The following is a 16,172-nucleotide window of genomic DNA, read 5'->3' on the forward strand; positions in this document are numbered from 1 at the left end:
CCCCAGGTCCACCAGAGTGTCCACACTGGAGTGCGTACCTTCTTGTGTCCCTACTGCCCCCTTACTTTTAAATGGAGTTCTCACTACCAGTATCACCTGCGCCAACACACAGGAGAATGCCCATACCCGTGTGACACTTGTCCGAAGGCCTTCAAGAACTCGAGCAGTCTGCGGAGACACAAGAATGTCCATCTCGGTCTCAAACCTTACACCTGCACAGTGTGTAACAAATCCTTCACGCAGTCCACCAACCTAAGGCAGCACATGAGGATACATACAGGCGAGAGGCCCTACATCTGCGGTGAGTGTGGACGAAGCTTTACTCATTCGTCAAACCTGGCCCTGCACAAGAACTCGCACTCCAACCTAAACGCAGGTGGGAAAGAGGGAAAGAGGGGCGAGGATGCAAGGAAGAGAAATGAGGTAGTGGAGGTGGTGGTGGGGGGAGAGGAAGTGACATCATCAATGTTGACAGACATGGTGGGATTTGTGAGCCAGGAAGGAACTGATGGAGTTGGGGTGGGGATGGAAGAAGTGTTCCTGTCAACCACTTCCTCTGGCCAGAATCCAGGCCTTCTCCCCCAGCTCACCCTCACTTCTTCTGGGGAGAACATGTGCACATCTAGAGCCATTGGGACAGAGGTTCACCTGAGTACAGACACCGGAGCCAGTGTGCTCTTGTACAGCTGTGGCAGCTGCAGCCACACTTTTGGCACACGGACAGACCTAGAGGAGCACCAGGCCATTCACATGGCTCCAGAGGAAGATGGGGTTGGTGGAGGGGCAGGGGTCGGCTCTGGGATGGAAGTTGGGGATGGGCTGGTGGGAGCTGGACACCTGCTTGCTGACTTTGAGGAGGTGGTGGAAACTACCACAGTGGCTGAAAGTGGACACACGACAGAGGTGCTCCTTGGATTGTCAGAGGGAGCAGATGGCAGCAATGCAGTAAGTGATGGGTTCAAACAGATAAATGCACATTACATAAAAATATTTATCTCAAAAACTGCCAACATCACACATTTCTTTAAATGCTTTAAAATTTGTAGTTGTACAATTAAGCCCAATTTAGATCCTACAAATAGTAGAAACACATTCATAATAGTGGTAGAACCGATTTGAAATAGGGCGTTAGGCAGAAAAACTGTGATAACCATGAATTGTTGGTTGTGCACTTGAAACCGCTGTCAGTCAACTCATAGGCTGACACAGGTTTTTGCAACAAACTCTGCGATTGGCTCATCCTGTAACTGCTGCTGCAGCTTATGTGTCGTCTGAACATGATGTTGGTGTGTGAAGGCCACAAATGATCAACACCCAAACAAGCATTGTTAACATGAACCCAGTGGTATGCAAAATAAACTGGCGTGAATTCAAAAGGTTTTCCCTGTTAGATAGTGTAGCTTCTGTTTTTTTTATGTAATGTGGCGCAGAAGTATAAGTACTCTTAATTAAAATATACTTTGAATTGGAGCAAATAAAAGTCCCTATAAAGCCAATGAGTTCAGTTTGAGGACATATATTTTTGATATGTATTACTACTTCCTTTGGTTTGTCCTCAGAATGTCGGCACCACCCAGGCCCAGTTTGACCTGTTACAGAGCTTCACTGAGGTGACTCAGAGCTCTGAGACCGTTCAGCCAGAGGCCAGAACCACATGGGCAGGGCTGTCATGTGGCTACTGCAATAAGACCTTTAAGACGAGCGGAGGCCTCAATAGACATGTATCACTGGTGAGAATGACTGTTGCAACTGTTCTACTACTAACACTTTTGTACAGATTACAAAACCTACAGCAAGACTAACATTTATCCATCTTAAAGGTCCTTTTGTTAACAAGTTAGTATAAGTGTGTCATGTATCAAGAATGGGACTTTTATGGATTGTTTTATCATGCCCATGCTGTGTCTGTAGCTCTACATGAAATCTAACAGGCCTTTCCAAAAGAGCCCTCCAGCTCTCTATGAACTGTCGGTAACAAAAAAAGTCCAAATCGCACACATTTAAAACCACAATCCAACTCAGTACAGTGATGCAGTCATGCTGAAGTCACTATGTTAGATAAAACACAATGTTTTCCTGCAGTTGAGTTACCATTTCCAATAGTACATTAATTTTTAGCTAATTTTTCACTCGTTTGTGTTTGGGAATGCTAAGAAATAATCCAACTAATTTTAAGTGGCACTGTAGGTGATATAGGGAAAAAAATGCACCCCACTCCCAGTCCTTGTTTATTGGTCTGAAACTGGTCTTCGAGTTTCCATAAGTTCCGATTTCCTCCAAGAATGTTTTCTTTTCCTGCTGAGGGAACATTGCCACCAAAAATAAAAGTAGCGCATTGGAGTGCACGAAGACTCTTACATGGTCTTGCAGTAAGCAACAGGAAATTTAGTGTCATTTATTGCTTTTCTTGTGGCTGAGATGTTTTAGAGTCAGAGCTGGCAGTGCCAAAAAGGAAAAAAGTTGGATCATTGGTGTAGGTGGGACTAAAGAGTTGTGGCATCACAACATTATGAAAGTCTTCATAGCTTGTGTTCAAGGCAGTTTCTGAGTGAACTGTGTGCATTACTCTCTGGGTTCTGCATTTTCTATAATGTACTAATATTTATTTAGATCAGTGCTTTCTAATAAAAAAAAACAACAACTATCAAATGAACTACCTCCTGTTTTCATTTTCTTTTTTTTTCCCTCCAGATGCACTCTCTTTCATCACAGTCCCGTTCCCAGTTCAGCTGCTCTGCCTGCGACCGCTCTTTCCCTCTTCTCTCCTCGCTCCTCACGCACCAACACTCCCACACTCCCGAGCAGCGTCTCCTGGCTGAGGCAGAGGCCGAAATCGTGTGCCCTCCGTCGCTTTCCTTGTCTCTCCCCCTTCCCTCTTCTCCGAGCCAGGCTGACAAGCAGCAGGAGGACCAGAGGGAGATTCATGTCGACATCATAGCCGTTGGAGAGGAACAAGAGGAGCAGCCAGCAAAACCAACCAAAGCCCACAAAAAGACGGGATCTAGCAAGAGCACTCCTGCTGGAGGTAAAGATAATTAGAAAGAAAGCAGATGAGGCATAAAACTGTGCTGATATTCAGTCTTTTTTTTTTTTCTATTTTTTTAAAGAACTCCTTATTCTGCTGTTCTTTTTGTTGTTGTTATTTTTAAACTCGTGTCTCACATGTGCACACAGAAAGGCCATACCGCTGTTCAGAGTGTGGAAAAGCCTTCAAAGGTTCATCAGGGTTGAAATACCACATGAGGGATCACACTGGGGAAAGGCCCTACCGCTGCACAGAGTGTGGAAAGAGCTTCAAGAGATCATCACTGCTCTCTATCCATCAGCGGGTAAGGCTCACTCTTCTGTTCCACTCAAATAAATCAAATAAGGTTTTAATTACCAAAATAATTTTCTTGATGTGAGGTTTCTTGATTGTGGTCTGTGTGAAACTCTACATTCCACTTGATTAGGTATTTTAGCTCTCATGTAATTACCTCTGGAGATGAATGCAGTCTACATCAGACAAATGCAAACAGCAAAAGGAAAAAAAATATGGTGTAAGTTATTGGTCTCTCATGACTAAAGTCACTGTCACTCAGTGCTTCAGTTGTAACAAGCGTTCATATTTTGATGTTCCCTGTGATGACTTCCACTCTTTGTCAAGCTCAGTTCTAGATTCTTCTTTTGGTAGGACACTAAAAATTAACTCCCCCCTTTTTTAACATATATCTTACCTAGGTGCATACAGGTGTACGGGCATTTCAGTGCCCTCACTGCCCACTCACCTTCAAGTGGAGCTCCCACTACCAGTACCACTTGCGGCAGCACACAGGTGAGAGGCCATATGTGTGTAAAGAGTGCGGCAAGTCCTTCAAGAACACCAGCTGCCTGCGCAGACACAGTCAGATGCACTCTGGTCTGCGGCCTCATACGTGCTCCATCTGCTCCAAGTCCTTCTCCCAGACGTCAAATCTGAAACAGGTCAGTGCAGCTGCAGTTTCATGTTATAAAATGTTCAGTTTTATCAACTGATTTCATAACTTCTTTTCTTTTCTTTTTTTTGATTACCATTTTTCTGAGAGCAGCATGAACGCACGCATTCAGGCGAGAGACCTTTTCAGTGCACCCACTGCAGTAAGAGTTTTACTCATTCCTCCAACCTTCAACTCCACCTTCGCACACACTCCTCACGCAAGGACTATAAATGCCCCTACTGCTCGAAGGAGTTTGTCATGCACTCCTACTTGCAGAGGCATATCCGCACCCACGGCACTGGCGTTTCCCTGCCATGCCCAGGTGGTGGAGGTAAAGACGGCGTGGCTGTGAAAGCCAGTGTTGGAGGAGTAACCACCACAACAACCCTGCTGAACCCCATCACCCTGGAAGCCTCAGGAAACAATGGCAGTCTGATTGTATCCCAACCAGCACTTAATATTCCCCCCAACACCTCCCAGAACTACTTCATGATACAGACAGCAAGCGGCCTGCAGCTCATTCCTCTGTCAACGCCTACGCCAGTCCAGCCACCACCTCCTCCGCCACCACCGCAACCATCCCAGCCTCAAAACTTCCTCCTCTTGCAGTGCCCCTCCAACAACGGCAGCCAGTCCAGCCTGATTCTCCTCCCCACAGCAAACAACCCTCCACCAGCTCCAGAGCCTCAGTCCCTCCCCATGCTTCAGACTATCCAAGCATTCCAGCCTGTGCTTAACCAAAACCAGACTCAGATACCCCAGTTTCCATCTGTATCACAGCAACAACAAATCATAATTACTAACAACAGTAACAATGCACACACTCCAGTTGCCACACCAATGCACAACCTCTCAGCCAGCTCCCTACTTACGAAGCCGATACTGGGGAAGAGCACACGGACTGCACGAGGCAGACGGGGGCGCAAACCAAAAGCTACACTTCTGAAATCGGCCCCAACCCCAGTCAGTCACACTGCAGGCGGAGCTGCTGCAGTAACAAACTCTAATGTGACCAGTGGCACCCAGACTGTTACTGCTGCTAATACTACCACAAACTCATCTTCTCTACCCACAACATCTGACACCATTACCCCGACTCTGTCATCCCCTGCCACTGTAGCCCCCATAGCGGATACCTCAGGACCCTTGCCGACTGTTACCATGGTTACACCAGCCACCACAGTAGCTGCAGCATCAGATTCTGCTCCTGTCCCTGCAGAAAGGAAACCTCATTCCACTGTGGAGCAAATGAGGACTGGGGAAACTTTGTCAGGGAAAGAGTTTGTGTTGTGTTTTGATAATGAAGAACAGGCAAAGGAGGGGATGAATATCGGGGAGGCCGGGGAGTCATACGTGCTGCAGTTTGAAGGGAATTCATCTGGGGAGGCAATCGATGAAGGAATGGGTGGAGAGGGAAAGTCACTCGTGCTGCAGTTCAAGACAGATGTGCCAGGTGAAGAGGAAAAAGGGGTAGATAAGGGAGGGATGATGTCACTCCTGCAAGAATGGAGTGGAGAAAAGCAGGATGGGAGACAATCGGGAGGGGATGGCAGCCAGGGGGAGTCGTATGTCCTTCATTTCCACACTGACACACAGGATAATGGTTCAACCAGTGCTACCTTCAGCCAAGGGCAGGACAACAGCCTGCAGCTTTCGTGCACATCTACCCAAGGCTTAGTACCCCTTAATGGGCAGGAGGTGGTGTTTGAGCTGGGGGGCGAGACCAAGCTGGAACAGGAAACTGAGGAAGGCATGCAGATGATAGCCCTGATAGAAGGTGAAGGAGGAATGATAGGAGAGGAGGGCCGAGGTTGCAGTACTGGAAGTGGCACAGTTACTGAGGGTGGAGGAGGAATGGAAAGTATCTTTCAGCTGGAAAGTGGAGATGAAATTGTAATAATTGAAGTCAGCACCAGCAGCTTAAGAGAAGGGGGAATGGAGAGAGAAGGGGACGGGGAGATCCCACAAAGTAGCGAGGTGAAATATGAAGGTGTAACAGCAGAGGCCAAGGAAAAGTCTACAAAGGAAGTGAACTCTGCAGTCAGCTCAGAGGAAGACGCACTGAATGGACCTAGCTCTAAACCTAAAGAGGTGCAGTTCTCTAACTGAGAACGGTGTGCATGTTAGAGACGAATAAAGCGTATGTATGAGTAAATGCCTCACTTTTTGTGGGCTGTTTGTTAGCACTTTATAGTCAGTTGAGTTCTCATGCAAGTGAGCGAGGACATGCAGTTAGATGAGTACTGTGTTGTAATGCCATGCCAAATGTTATACATTTAAATAGGCTGTACATGGACCTCAGAATATTCCTAAAGATTAGTTTAAATGATACTGTCGTTGGCAGTTTTATTAAGTAAATATGTTTTTTGTGAATAAATGTTGTATATTGCCTACTTTCTTCACAATGTTAATAGTAACTAATAATTAATAAATCTGTTAATACCTTTTGTCATTTGGATTTTTAATTATTTTTACTACTTGTAGGTAGGGTGTCCACATCCCAACAAACAAAATGTTGAACAAAGAGTGTGTTAATATTGTTTAGTTGTATTTCACCTGCTGTTTAGTTTCAGTTCAGGGATACATCCAGAGTTAAGCACGTCCATTTCTGAGGTACATACAAGCCACAAGGCAGGATGACTGGTCAGGTGTCAAATTCATTTCAGTTCATGGACTGCATGCCACCACTAAAGGCATAAAATTAATAAGAGCAACCCTTTTTTTTTTAAAGTAATAGTAAAAGCCCACATCGCAGCACCACAAATAGCCTTTGATTATACACTCACACGACTATTTCTTAGATATACCTTGCAAGTACTGAGTTAGACTCTCTTTTGACTTCAGCACAGCCTTAAATCTTTGTGGCACAGATTCAACAAGGTGCTGGAAACATTCCTCAGAGATTTTGCATCACAAAAATGCATCACAGATAGCATCTGCAGATTCGTCGGATGCATGATGTAAACCTCCTGTTCCACCACAAAGGTGCTCTGTTGGATTGAGATCTGGTGACTGTTGGGGGCCATTTGAGTGCACTGAACTCACTGTCAGGGTCAGCAACAGTCCACATAAATGTGATGGGCAATCAACTTTGATGAGGGTCATTTGGCTCAAGTCACTTTGCTATTTCAAATTTTTGCTTTTAAAAATGCTATGCTCCAGCTGCAGAAATGGGCAGTTGATTGTGAACACACAATATCCATATTTTCAAGTAGTGTCATGCTTTAACACTAGCACACGTTGATGAATGACCTGGTTATGGTGTTAGGGAGACATGAGAGTTACTTCCCAAAACATGACTTGCAATAAATCATCTGCTCATCCGCACCAGGATTGCTACACTAAACTACTTTGAACTGAATAATTATTCAAATTCAAATTTTATTTGTCACAACCATACACAGTATGACATGGGGGTGAAATGCTTGTAGCTGTACAATGCCCGACCATTAAATGACAGAAGAAAAGTTTTACAATATTTACAATTTACAGTTTACTACAAAATTTACAAATTAACTTAGGAATTTACAGTAAAGAATGTGCAAATAGCAGAAGAGATTATAAAGATTATAAATTATAGGAATTATAGGATTACAGGAAATGTGTGGCTGTGCGTGTGGTGATGTGATGTGTGTGAGAGTCCAGTCTTATAGTGACGTGTGTGGGAGAGTCCAGTCCTACACCTGGTTCAGGCCCCGAATAGCCTGGGGGAAGAAGCTCCTCCTCATTCTCTCTGTTTTGGCCTTAAGGGAGCAGAAGCGCTTCCCAGACCTCAACAGTGAGAAGAGTCCATTGTTGGGATGGGAGAGATCCATCATAATCTTCCTAGCTTTGGACTTGCACCGCTTGGTGTATTAAACTGAGGTTGCACTGTAATAACTTTTGGTCTTTAAGTTTTTTATCACAAAATAGTATGAATCAATGTAACTTATAGTTGGACTGTATCAGGAGAATTCAGCTGAGAGGGCAAAGTGACTTTACTGGGATTGGACTGGATCCGTGAGGCTCATCCATAACACTGATGAATAAAAAAGTTTGATACGATTTGAGCTTTGTTGTATTTTCCCGCACAACAAAGATCGGTCTTTAGTAGATGGACATGGTCAACAATAATACTCAGGTAGATACTAACACTCTGTGTGAATGGGTGCAAATGGGTAAATGAGGCAAGCAGTTGTAAAATGCTTTGACTGCTTGGAGTTAATAAGAACCAGATAATTTACCATTTATTTGTTACTAAAGAACTAAGTATACAAACGAAATATACCCCACACCATTACACCACCACCTCCAGACTGAACTGTACATACAAGGCAGGAGGGTTCCACAAGATCATATTATTTACACCAACCTCTGCATACCATCTCATCTGAATGTTCCAGCAGAAATCAAGACTCACCGGACCACACAACTTTTTTCCAATCATCTATTGTCCGGTTTTGGTGAGTCTGTGTGAACTGTAGCCTCGGTTTCCTGTTCTTAACTAACAGGAGTGGCACCTGGTGTGGAATTCTGCTGCTGTATAACATCTGCTTCGAGGTTTGACTTGTTCATTCAGACATGCTGCATGCCTCAATCATGACAAGTGGTTTATTTGACTTTTGCCTTCCTGTCAGCTTCTCTGATATCTGGCATCAACAGGGCATTTTCATTCAAGTGCCGCGCACTGGATATTTTCTCTTTTTCAAACCATTCTCTGTAAACCCTAAGTGCGTGCGAGAGAAAATCTCAGTAGATCAGCAGTTTTCCAAAATGCTTAAACCAGCCTGGCTGTAGTTTTGGCCATGCCTACAGACCTAAATGCATTGAGTTGGTGCCATGGGCTTGACTGGTTTAATACTTGCATTAAGAAGCAGTTAAACAGGTGTACCTAATAAAGTGGCATACAGCAGCGACTATGCCACTGTAACTCCATCCAGACTGGAACTTGGTTGACGTCACAGCGGCCACCAGACGTACGCAGCGCTGTCACGTTGCGTTCGCTATTCACGTAACAGTTGCGCAGTGTAAGTTTTACGTACGCAAATGGCGTAGGCAGCCACATTGAAAGCGTATAACGGGCATAAAATAGAGTAAGCTTGTATTCATAATTCCCTTCTTTCTGCAAGAAAACATATGATGGTCATTCAGTGAAACGTACCAAACGTACACGGGCTAAAAACCAACAGAAACGCACAGAGCGCGTTTCCCACCTTTCAGCTTGATCTGAGGTACTCTGTGCAGAAGGTAAGCGAATCTGGGGGTTAAATGTGTCAGGAGACCGCAGCACTTCGTAATAACCATATAAGGATTTGAACCAGGTCTTTTCGCTTTCGAGTGTACCTTTGATGATCTCTGTTAAATGTAAAGACGAAAGCTTGATGTATGTGAATTATACAGTACTGAAAAACGGTGCTGCAGGCTGCAAATCCCCCATAATCTCCATCTGCCTTTGTTGCTTGGAGCCAGCGTGGGTGTGCTGTTACAATGCAACTACTGGCTCAGTGGAAGCGAAGTCTAGTCCATTTCATAGTTTTGAAATGTATTGACCTATTTTAACTACGTCACGTTTGTCATTCTATGTGTTTAAAAAAACACTAACCAGTATTTCACTGTCCAACAAAATCATCCACAAGCGTTTCACCAGAATTACATCCTCCTATCCATCCACTCCTCTTCAAGGCTCCCTGTGCAGACGGTGTGGATGCTGAAGTTTGCAACGTAAGACAGCGTTGGAGCAGGCCAGCTGTTTGAGCAAAAAGCCTAAATATGGTGAGGCTGGAGCTTGACCAGGTGGTGATAAAGAGGATGAAGGAGGAGGACATCGAAATTGTGAAAGCCCTTATCAAGGTTTGTATTTAGACAATGCTTTGGGCTTCATCGTGTTGGGTATTAAGTCAAATCCTTTTGAGGTTAGTGCCCTTTATTTTTTTTAAAAGTGCATGAATTTCTTTGCAGGAGGGCTGCGAGGGCACGGAAAATCGTCTCATCCTCCACATCCTCACTCGCCCACTCTGCCTTTTCATCCTGGCTGTGTTTTCCTCAATTCTGCGCTGCCTTGTCCACTCTTTCATCCTGGCCCTTGCTATACCTGTCTTCCTGTTAATTGTCTTTCTCAAAATCACCATGCCGCGGTCAACCGGGGTCCTGGGCAGCAGCCGGCCCTACTGGGACTATGTGGGTAGCAGCTACAGAGAGGCACAGGATGACACCCTGCAGAATCCCTACTGCCGGATCAGTGGCAAGACACCATTTACAAAAAAGGTTAGTCTGTTGACTTGCTTAAATTCACTTTTTTTGGAGCAGTTTTTATTTAAGACTAGTTGCTAAATATTACTTCTGTTCAGCCAAAGCGCCGAGCTGGATCCAAAGACAAGGACAAAGAGACGACAACAGAAAAGATCACTCCAGAGAGGGAGCAGGCAGCAGGGCAGGTCTGGCTGGCAGAGTGTGAGGGAGATATCCTGGGCTGCATCTTCCGGGAGGGCGAGACACGAGCGGGCATCAGCAGGATTTGCAGGCTGGTGACAGGCTCCTGGTACCGCAGGGAGGGCCTCGGTCGGCTGCTTGTCCAAAGCCTGGAGCAGAGAGAGAGGGACACAGGGGCACACAGAGTGTATGCACACGTCCCCTACCCCTCAAAGTTGGGGGAAGCCTTCTTCAGGAAACTGGGTTATCGCCAGCTTGGGGTGGAAACTAGTGATGAAGATGATATGGAACTGAAACAAGAGAGTCCTGAGAGAGGCTTCCTGGGCTACCCCCTCACTAAAGTGTATTACAAAGACTTGTGATCGAGTTTTAATGGACACGTGCAGTTTAAAAGGTAAAGAAGTGCGTCTGATTTCTGCGGCAGCATGTTCAAGTATTTCATTTTTGTAATCTTTGTGTTATTTATTCGATTATTTATTGAGTGTGCTGCTATCCCGAGGATTCATTGTTTTGAGTTTATTTTTTATCATCTCGTCATTTTCATTTAGATGAAAAACGGATTCTTTATTTAATCATTCAAAGATTGCATGATCATGCCTCAGCTGTGCTGTTCTCTGAGCATTTGTAATAAAGTAATAACTACATTTCATATCTGTTAGCTGTGTTTGTGCAGTTCCTTTTCTTAAGCAAAATCAACACTGTAAAAGGTGCGTGTGTGTGTGCGCGCGTGTGTGTGTGAGTGTGTGAGACTGCACGCATTTCTTTGTGTGAAACCAAACAGATGTGTAGGAGGCTGTACAGTTACTGTATAGGAAGTATGTGCGGTTTCGTGAATATGCAGAATTTATCTACTTTTATCTCTGCACTCCCTGACTGCCGCTGTTCACCTTCGTAAAAGCTTGTGGGTCGATGAGGCTGCAAAAACAGCACAACCTCAATAACGTTTTCTTCCACTTTTAGTTTTCTATGTTATATTTTAGGCGATGGTAAAGTTATCAATCGCAAAGAGAGTGCATTCTTTAATGCTAGTGTTAATTGATAAAATATATAGTGCTTTAACAATGCGTTCTTGTTCAATTATACATTATATTTCCTTAATGAAGAGGAAATAAATCATTATTTTCCACTTTCATTCATTTTAATTTATACACTAGAAACTGTATTATCTTTTTTTAAAATTAGAAGCTATTGTGGGTCACAGCATCATAAATGCAAGGATTTTTTGTTTTTTTCCATTTAAATTTACGTTATCACTAAAATACTACATGTAGATTCATTCTGCAGAAAGTAGCTATTAGCTGCATCCCCAAAATACTGAGTTATTACAAAGATTTAATCAAAATCAGTTATGCTTTCATTTGTATGGAGATTGTAGCACGCTATGTAAAAGTTATACATAGATATTATGACTTGAGCATGTGTGTGGTTTGCAGGTGAATGGCAGTTTATATGACTAAGTGGGGAAATGCACACAACCCCCCTGCTTGAGGCTAACCTTAATATGGTTAGCAGCCCTCACGCTTGCATTGCGAGTCTACCCCACTGCTAACCTCAGACGATGTCAGTATAGCATCAATCTGCCACACATAAACACCACAGGATGTTTGTGCAGTGTTAATGTGTGTGGGAAGGAGGCATATCACACCTGATGTGAAGGCAAATATAGGCCTATACTTTGCTGCTAAATCATGCAAGCCAAGCCATAGTGGAAAATCGCCGTCCTTTAATTAACTTAAATGACAAAGCTGAAACACCTAGTAACACAGCGGTGTTGTAGCATGCACGAGTAAGTGTGTGGTCAGGGCATTTTCGCCTTGTAAAAGCTGTAGTCTTTACTTGTGACACTTCTCGGTCATCATCAGGTTGTTTCCACGTGACTGCCAAACAGTAGACACCTGTAAGCTGGGCCTCTACCCGCCTGATCTGTAGCTATTATTGTTGTCAGGAAACAGATGTGAGTTCACACACTGGAAAGAAAGTCTGTTTGTGACTGTGGTCATATGCGTCTGCACGGTATGGCTGTGTGAGTGTGTGTGCCTGTGCGCGCATGAGCAGGGTGTGGGCGGGTGGGTTTCGGAAAGTATGACTTGGCATTTCTTACACCCGGTCCCCCCATCCTCGACTACGGTTTAAATGCATGTCTGGCCATACGGTACCACTCCAGCACACACACACACATGCATACAGTGCACAGGAGGGGTGGTAGTGCACGCATGAGTGTTCATGAGTGACTGTGAGATGACCTTGGTCAACTGTGGTCAAACCCAGAGAGGTGGTTGGGAAGTGGTTACATATAGTTTGGCATTTGATCAGCCTCTTGAAGTCCAGAAAAGACACATGCGCTCAAGATCAAATGTGCAGAGACATTAGGCTTAGTGCGCTGTCAGAGTAATGCAATATGATGTGAGGTTGTTCAGTGCATGTAGACACACACACACACACACATGAATCACTCTAAATTTGGGGGCACCACACAATCACAGGATAAATTAGATAAATTTGTTCCAGATGATGTATAACATATAGACTGTGTTAATGACATGCTCATACAGATGGCCAACACACACATGCTTGCACACATACACACACAGATGAGCGCCAAAAACAGCCACCCTGGGAAACGGTGAATTCCCCAAACCACAGAGTGCATGAGAGGGTGAGGGGAGTCATGGGAAAGCAGGATGCCTGCATGCAGTGCCACTGAGTGAGCAGACTGGGCCCGAGCTAAAACAGACTGAGCAAAAAAGAAGCAAAATAATACACATCCTGATTTGGCACCGAACCGATGACAGCATCTGAAGGTTCAAAGGCTTGTGAGTGCGATTTATCCACACGCTGTGGTCGGTCAGCTGGCCAGCCAGTCCGGCAGGCACGTAGGACGAGGTGGGTCGATTACAGGTCTGCTCCCATCCTGACACAGTTTGGGAAAACCCAGATGAAAATACAAAGCACGTGTTACGTCTGGGAACGCCTGTAACTCCACCAAATCTTGGGGCCCCTGAGGAAGTGGGGAGGGGGGACCAGCTAGGTGGAAAAGGCTGAATAGCACTGTAAATCAAGGTGAGACGGTATCTTGAAGCTTTTACTTGATGATATGGCAAAAACAAACAGTTGAGAGCCTGTGACTGCATGAGTCTTAAGTGTCTGGAAAGTTCCATCCAGTTGGCTCCATTTACTGACGTCTGTAAAAACTCCAAAGGTTACAAATCACGTCAAACGCTCCTCTCATGTGTGGTCACTCGGATTATTTTTTAAAATCTGCGTTGTGTAATCTCCCCCTCCAATAAAATTCCTTTATTGCCTTTCACCAAAAGAATGGTTTCACTTTAATCATTGTTTAAACAGATGTCAAATTCTTTAAATAAACATAAGAACCACGAAGCATTCAAAAAGAAAACATTTGGCCAGTGAGTAATCCAATTACAACTTTAATTGCTTAGCAGCAGCACGGTGTAATCCAGCCGTCTCTTCTGTATCACGCCTCCCCAAATTATCTTTGAAAAATCATTCTGTCCAACCAGATGCTGCCTTGTGTTGTATGCAGGATGTTTATGTTTAGAGGTATATCTTCTCAGTTCCCTCCCTTTAACCCCCCAACACACACACACACATACACATACACACACACACACACACACACACACACACACACACACACACACACACACACTTTCACTCTTTCTCATTTACCTTCCTTTATGCTACCCAAGCCCGACGAGTGGCAAAGCGCGTCTTTTGAAATGATTGCAAAGCTAGACAGGTGAGCAAAATGGATGTATTATATTTATATGTTGCATTTATCATTCCAAACAACAACTATTTGACCAAATTGTGCGTGGAAACTATTTAATTAAGAAAAAAAAGAACGTTTTTTTATAGTTCTTTTACCACGCTACGATACTTTTGATGCCATTATAAGATTTGTCATTGGAAATCTGTTTCAATAATTATCACCCTTTACTCGTGAGTTATATCAGGGTTTCAGTATTAACAAGTGATGAATAACTGTCCTGCTTTCACTAAAAGTCGTGAAACTGAGAGTGAGAAAAGGTTTGTGAGTGAACGTAAGCCGCTTTCTGACTGTCCATCACTTGTGTTTGGTTAACCACAGGTTTTGCATGTATTACTTGTGCTAACTTAAGAGATAAAACTTGTATTAATGAGCGACTCATCTAAGTAGTAATAAGAATTAGTCTCAGACCTTAGTGGTGTAAAATTATTAATTGTGCGAATGACTATGGAAACTTTCTGACACCACAAAGCTGCCACACCTTTTGCACTGAAATGTTGACTGATAAATTCAACACAGCGTGCTTTTAAAATGTATCTTGTTTTTTTTTAAATCTGTGCTGTGTCTACTGCAGTGTGCTCTTTAATGTTTTCTCCCTTTATTTCAGTATGCTTTTGCCCAGAAAAAAGTTCCTCTATCATTACAAGAATGTGCGCTGGGCAAGGGGCCGGCATGAAACATACCTCTGTTTTGTAGTAAAAAGACGAGTAGGGCCTGACTCCTTGTCCTTTGACTTTGGACACCTCCGCAATCGCAATGGCTGCCATGTAGAGGTAGGTAAAGTGGGAGAAGATATGAAAAGGGTCTGCTCAGTAGCAAGAGAGAAAACAGCAATTGAATGAATGCTTCTTCCTGCTCCTTTTTGAACATGAACTTTATTTGGAGTTGTGGTTGCTCGTTTTCCTTTTGTTTTGCTTTGTTCATTTGTCTCTTTTAATTCTATTTTGTTGTACTTTTTCAACATGTTCAAAATAAAGATTCAATCAAATCAAATCAAATCAAATGAAGGCTGTATAATGATTATTTTATTCTTATTTTTCTCTGCAGCTGCTGTTCCTGCGCCACCTTAGTACATTATGCCCTGGTCTATCTGGGTATGGATTTCATGGGGAGAGGAGGGTCAGCTACTCCATCACCTGGTTCTGCTCCTGGTCTCCCTGTGCAAACTGCTCTTCCAGACTGGCCCAGTTCCTCAAACAGACACCCAACCTTCGCCTCAGGATCTTTGTCTCTCGTCTTTACTTCTGTGACATGGAGGACAGTCGTGAAAGAGAGGGTCTCAGGCTGCTTAAAAAAGTTGGCGTGCACATCACAGTCATGAGTTACAAAGGTGGATGAATGAATTTATGCATATGTGGGCGATAAACAGAAAAAATAGAGACATATTTGACTTTAGAGTTGTGCACTATTCCCTAAAATAGTCCTTTCCTGGATGTCAGTAACAATTATTTATTTTGCTGATTGTTTTAAGACTTCTTCTACTGCTGGCAGACTTTTGTGGCTCAGCAAAGCAAATTTAAGGCCTGGGAAGATCTGCATCGAAACTCAGTACGTCTGGCCAGAAAACTCAACCGCATCCTCCAGGTATAACATGTAACACACAACATATTTTCCCTCAGGCAAGCAGGATGAGGCCAATCGAAATAATGATGTGTTCAGAATGATAATAATGTCCTGTTCTGCCTTTTCTCTTTCAGCCCTGTGACACAGAAGATTTAAGAGATGCCTTCAAGCTTCTTGGACTGTAAAACAAACCTGTGGCTGCCTCTGAAGTTAGCATTAAGTCTATTATTAAGTCTGATGAGAAAAAGATATGTTGGTGTTGGACCATCACTACAAGAGCTAAACTGAGAATTAGAAAAACTGAGAAAAAAATGCTTTCAAGTTGTGGCAAGGCTTGTAACATTGGGTAGCTGCTGCTTGCTGTATCTGTAGCGAAGTCAAATAAAATACTTTACAATCAGATACTGGATTGTGTTATTGATTGCGAACGGTAATCATTATTAATGTTATAGTTT

General features: G+C 43.7%; 3 protein-coding genes across 3 annotated transcripts in view; all 3 read left to right on the top strand.

The window, feature by feature from the left end:
• Positions 1–6,394, top strand: part of znf628 (zinc finger protein 628) — a 10,011-nt gene extending 3,617 nt beyond the window's left edge. The window contains exons 4-9 of the mRNA XM_005731958.1: positions 7–945; positions 1,560–1,730; positions 2,692–3,025; positions 3,175–3,329; positions 3,721–3,963; positions 4,068–6,394. Coding sequence (XP_005732015.1) covers positions 7–945; positions 1,560–1,730; positions 2,692–3,025; positions 3,175–3,329; positions 3,721–3,963; positions 4,068–6,065 — 3,840 coding nt within the window. The 3' untranslated portion in view covers positions 6,066–6,394. The remainder of the gene's footprint in view (positions 1–6; positions 946–1,559; positions 1,731–2,691; positions 3,026–3,174; positions 3,330–3,720; positions 3,964–4,067) is intronic.
• A 2,587-nt stretch (positions 6,395–8,981) lies between these two features.
• On the top strand, positions 8,982–11,002 carry nat14 (N-acetyltransferase 14 (GCN5-related, putative)). Its single transcript, XM_005731959.1, has 4 exons — positions 8,982–9,182; positions 9,618–9,785; positions 9,894–10,199; positions 10,283–11,002. The coding sequence occupies exons 2-4, from the start codon at positions 9,705–9,707 to the stop codon at positions 10,724–10,726; spliced, it is 831 nt and encodes a 276-aa protein (XP_005732016.1). The 5' UTR covers positions 8,982–9,182; positions 9,618–9,704; the 3' UTR covers positions 10,727–11,002.
• A 3,074-nt stretch (positions 11,003–14,076) lies between these two features.
• Positions 14,077–15,926, top strand: aicda (activation-induced cytidine deaminase). Its single transcript, XM_005731960.1, has 5 exons — positions 14,077–14,124; positions 14,762–14,927; positions 15,202–15,484; positions 15,626–15,738; positions 15,852–15,926. The coding sequence occupies exons 1-5, from the start codon at positions 14,105–14,107 to the stop codon at positions 15,900–15,902; spliced, it is 633 nt and encodes a 210-aa protein (XP_005732017.1). The 5' UTR covers positions 14,077–14,104; the 3' UTR covers positions 15,903–15,926.
• Positions 15,927–16,172: the final 246 nt, after the last annotated feature.

Source organism: Pundamilia nyererei, unplaced genomic scaffold (assembly GCF_000239375.1).
Source record: "Pundamilia nyererei isolate P.nyererei 1_Seehausen unplaced genomic scaffold, PunNye1.0 scaffold00045, whole genome shotgun sequence".
NCBI lineage: Eukaryota > Metazoa > Chordata > Actinopteri > Cichliformes > Cichlidae > Pundamilia > Pundamilia nyererei.

Bases quoted from the DNA above. Each gene is read 5' to 3' on its own strand.
- aicda (XM_005731960.1), top strand. From the start codon at position 14,105: ATGATTGCAAAGCTAGACAG. The intron at 14,125-14,761 runs GTGAGCAAAATG...CCTTTATTTCAG, and splicing joins ATGATTGCAAAGCTAGACAG to TATGCTTTTGCCCAGAAAAA. The intron at 14,928-15,201 runs GTAGGTAAAGTG...TTTTCTCTGCAG, and splicing joins GCAATGGCTGCCATGTAGAG to CTGCTGTTCCTGCGCCACCT.
- nat14 (XM_005731959.1), top strand. From the start codon at position 9,705: ATGGTGAGGCTGGAGCTTGACCAGGTGGTGATAAAGAGGATGAAGGAG. The intron at 9,786-9,893 runs GTTTGTATTTAG...ATTTCTTTGCAG, and splicing joins TTGTGAAAGCCCTTATCAAG to GAGGGCTGCGAGGGCACGGA. The intron at 10,200-10,282 runs GTTAGTCTGTTG...ACTTCTGTTCAG, and splicing joins AGACACCATTTACAAAAAAG to CCAAAGCGCCGAGCTGGATC.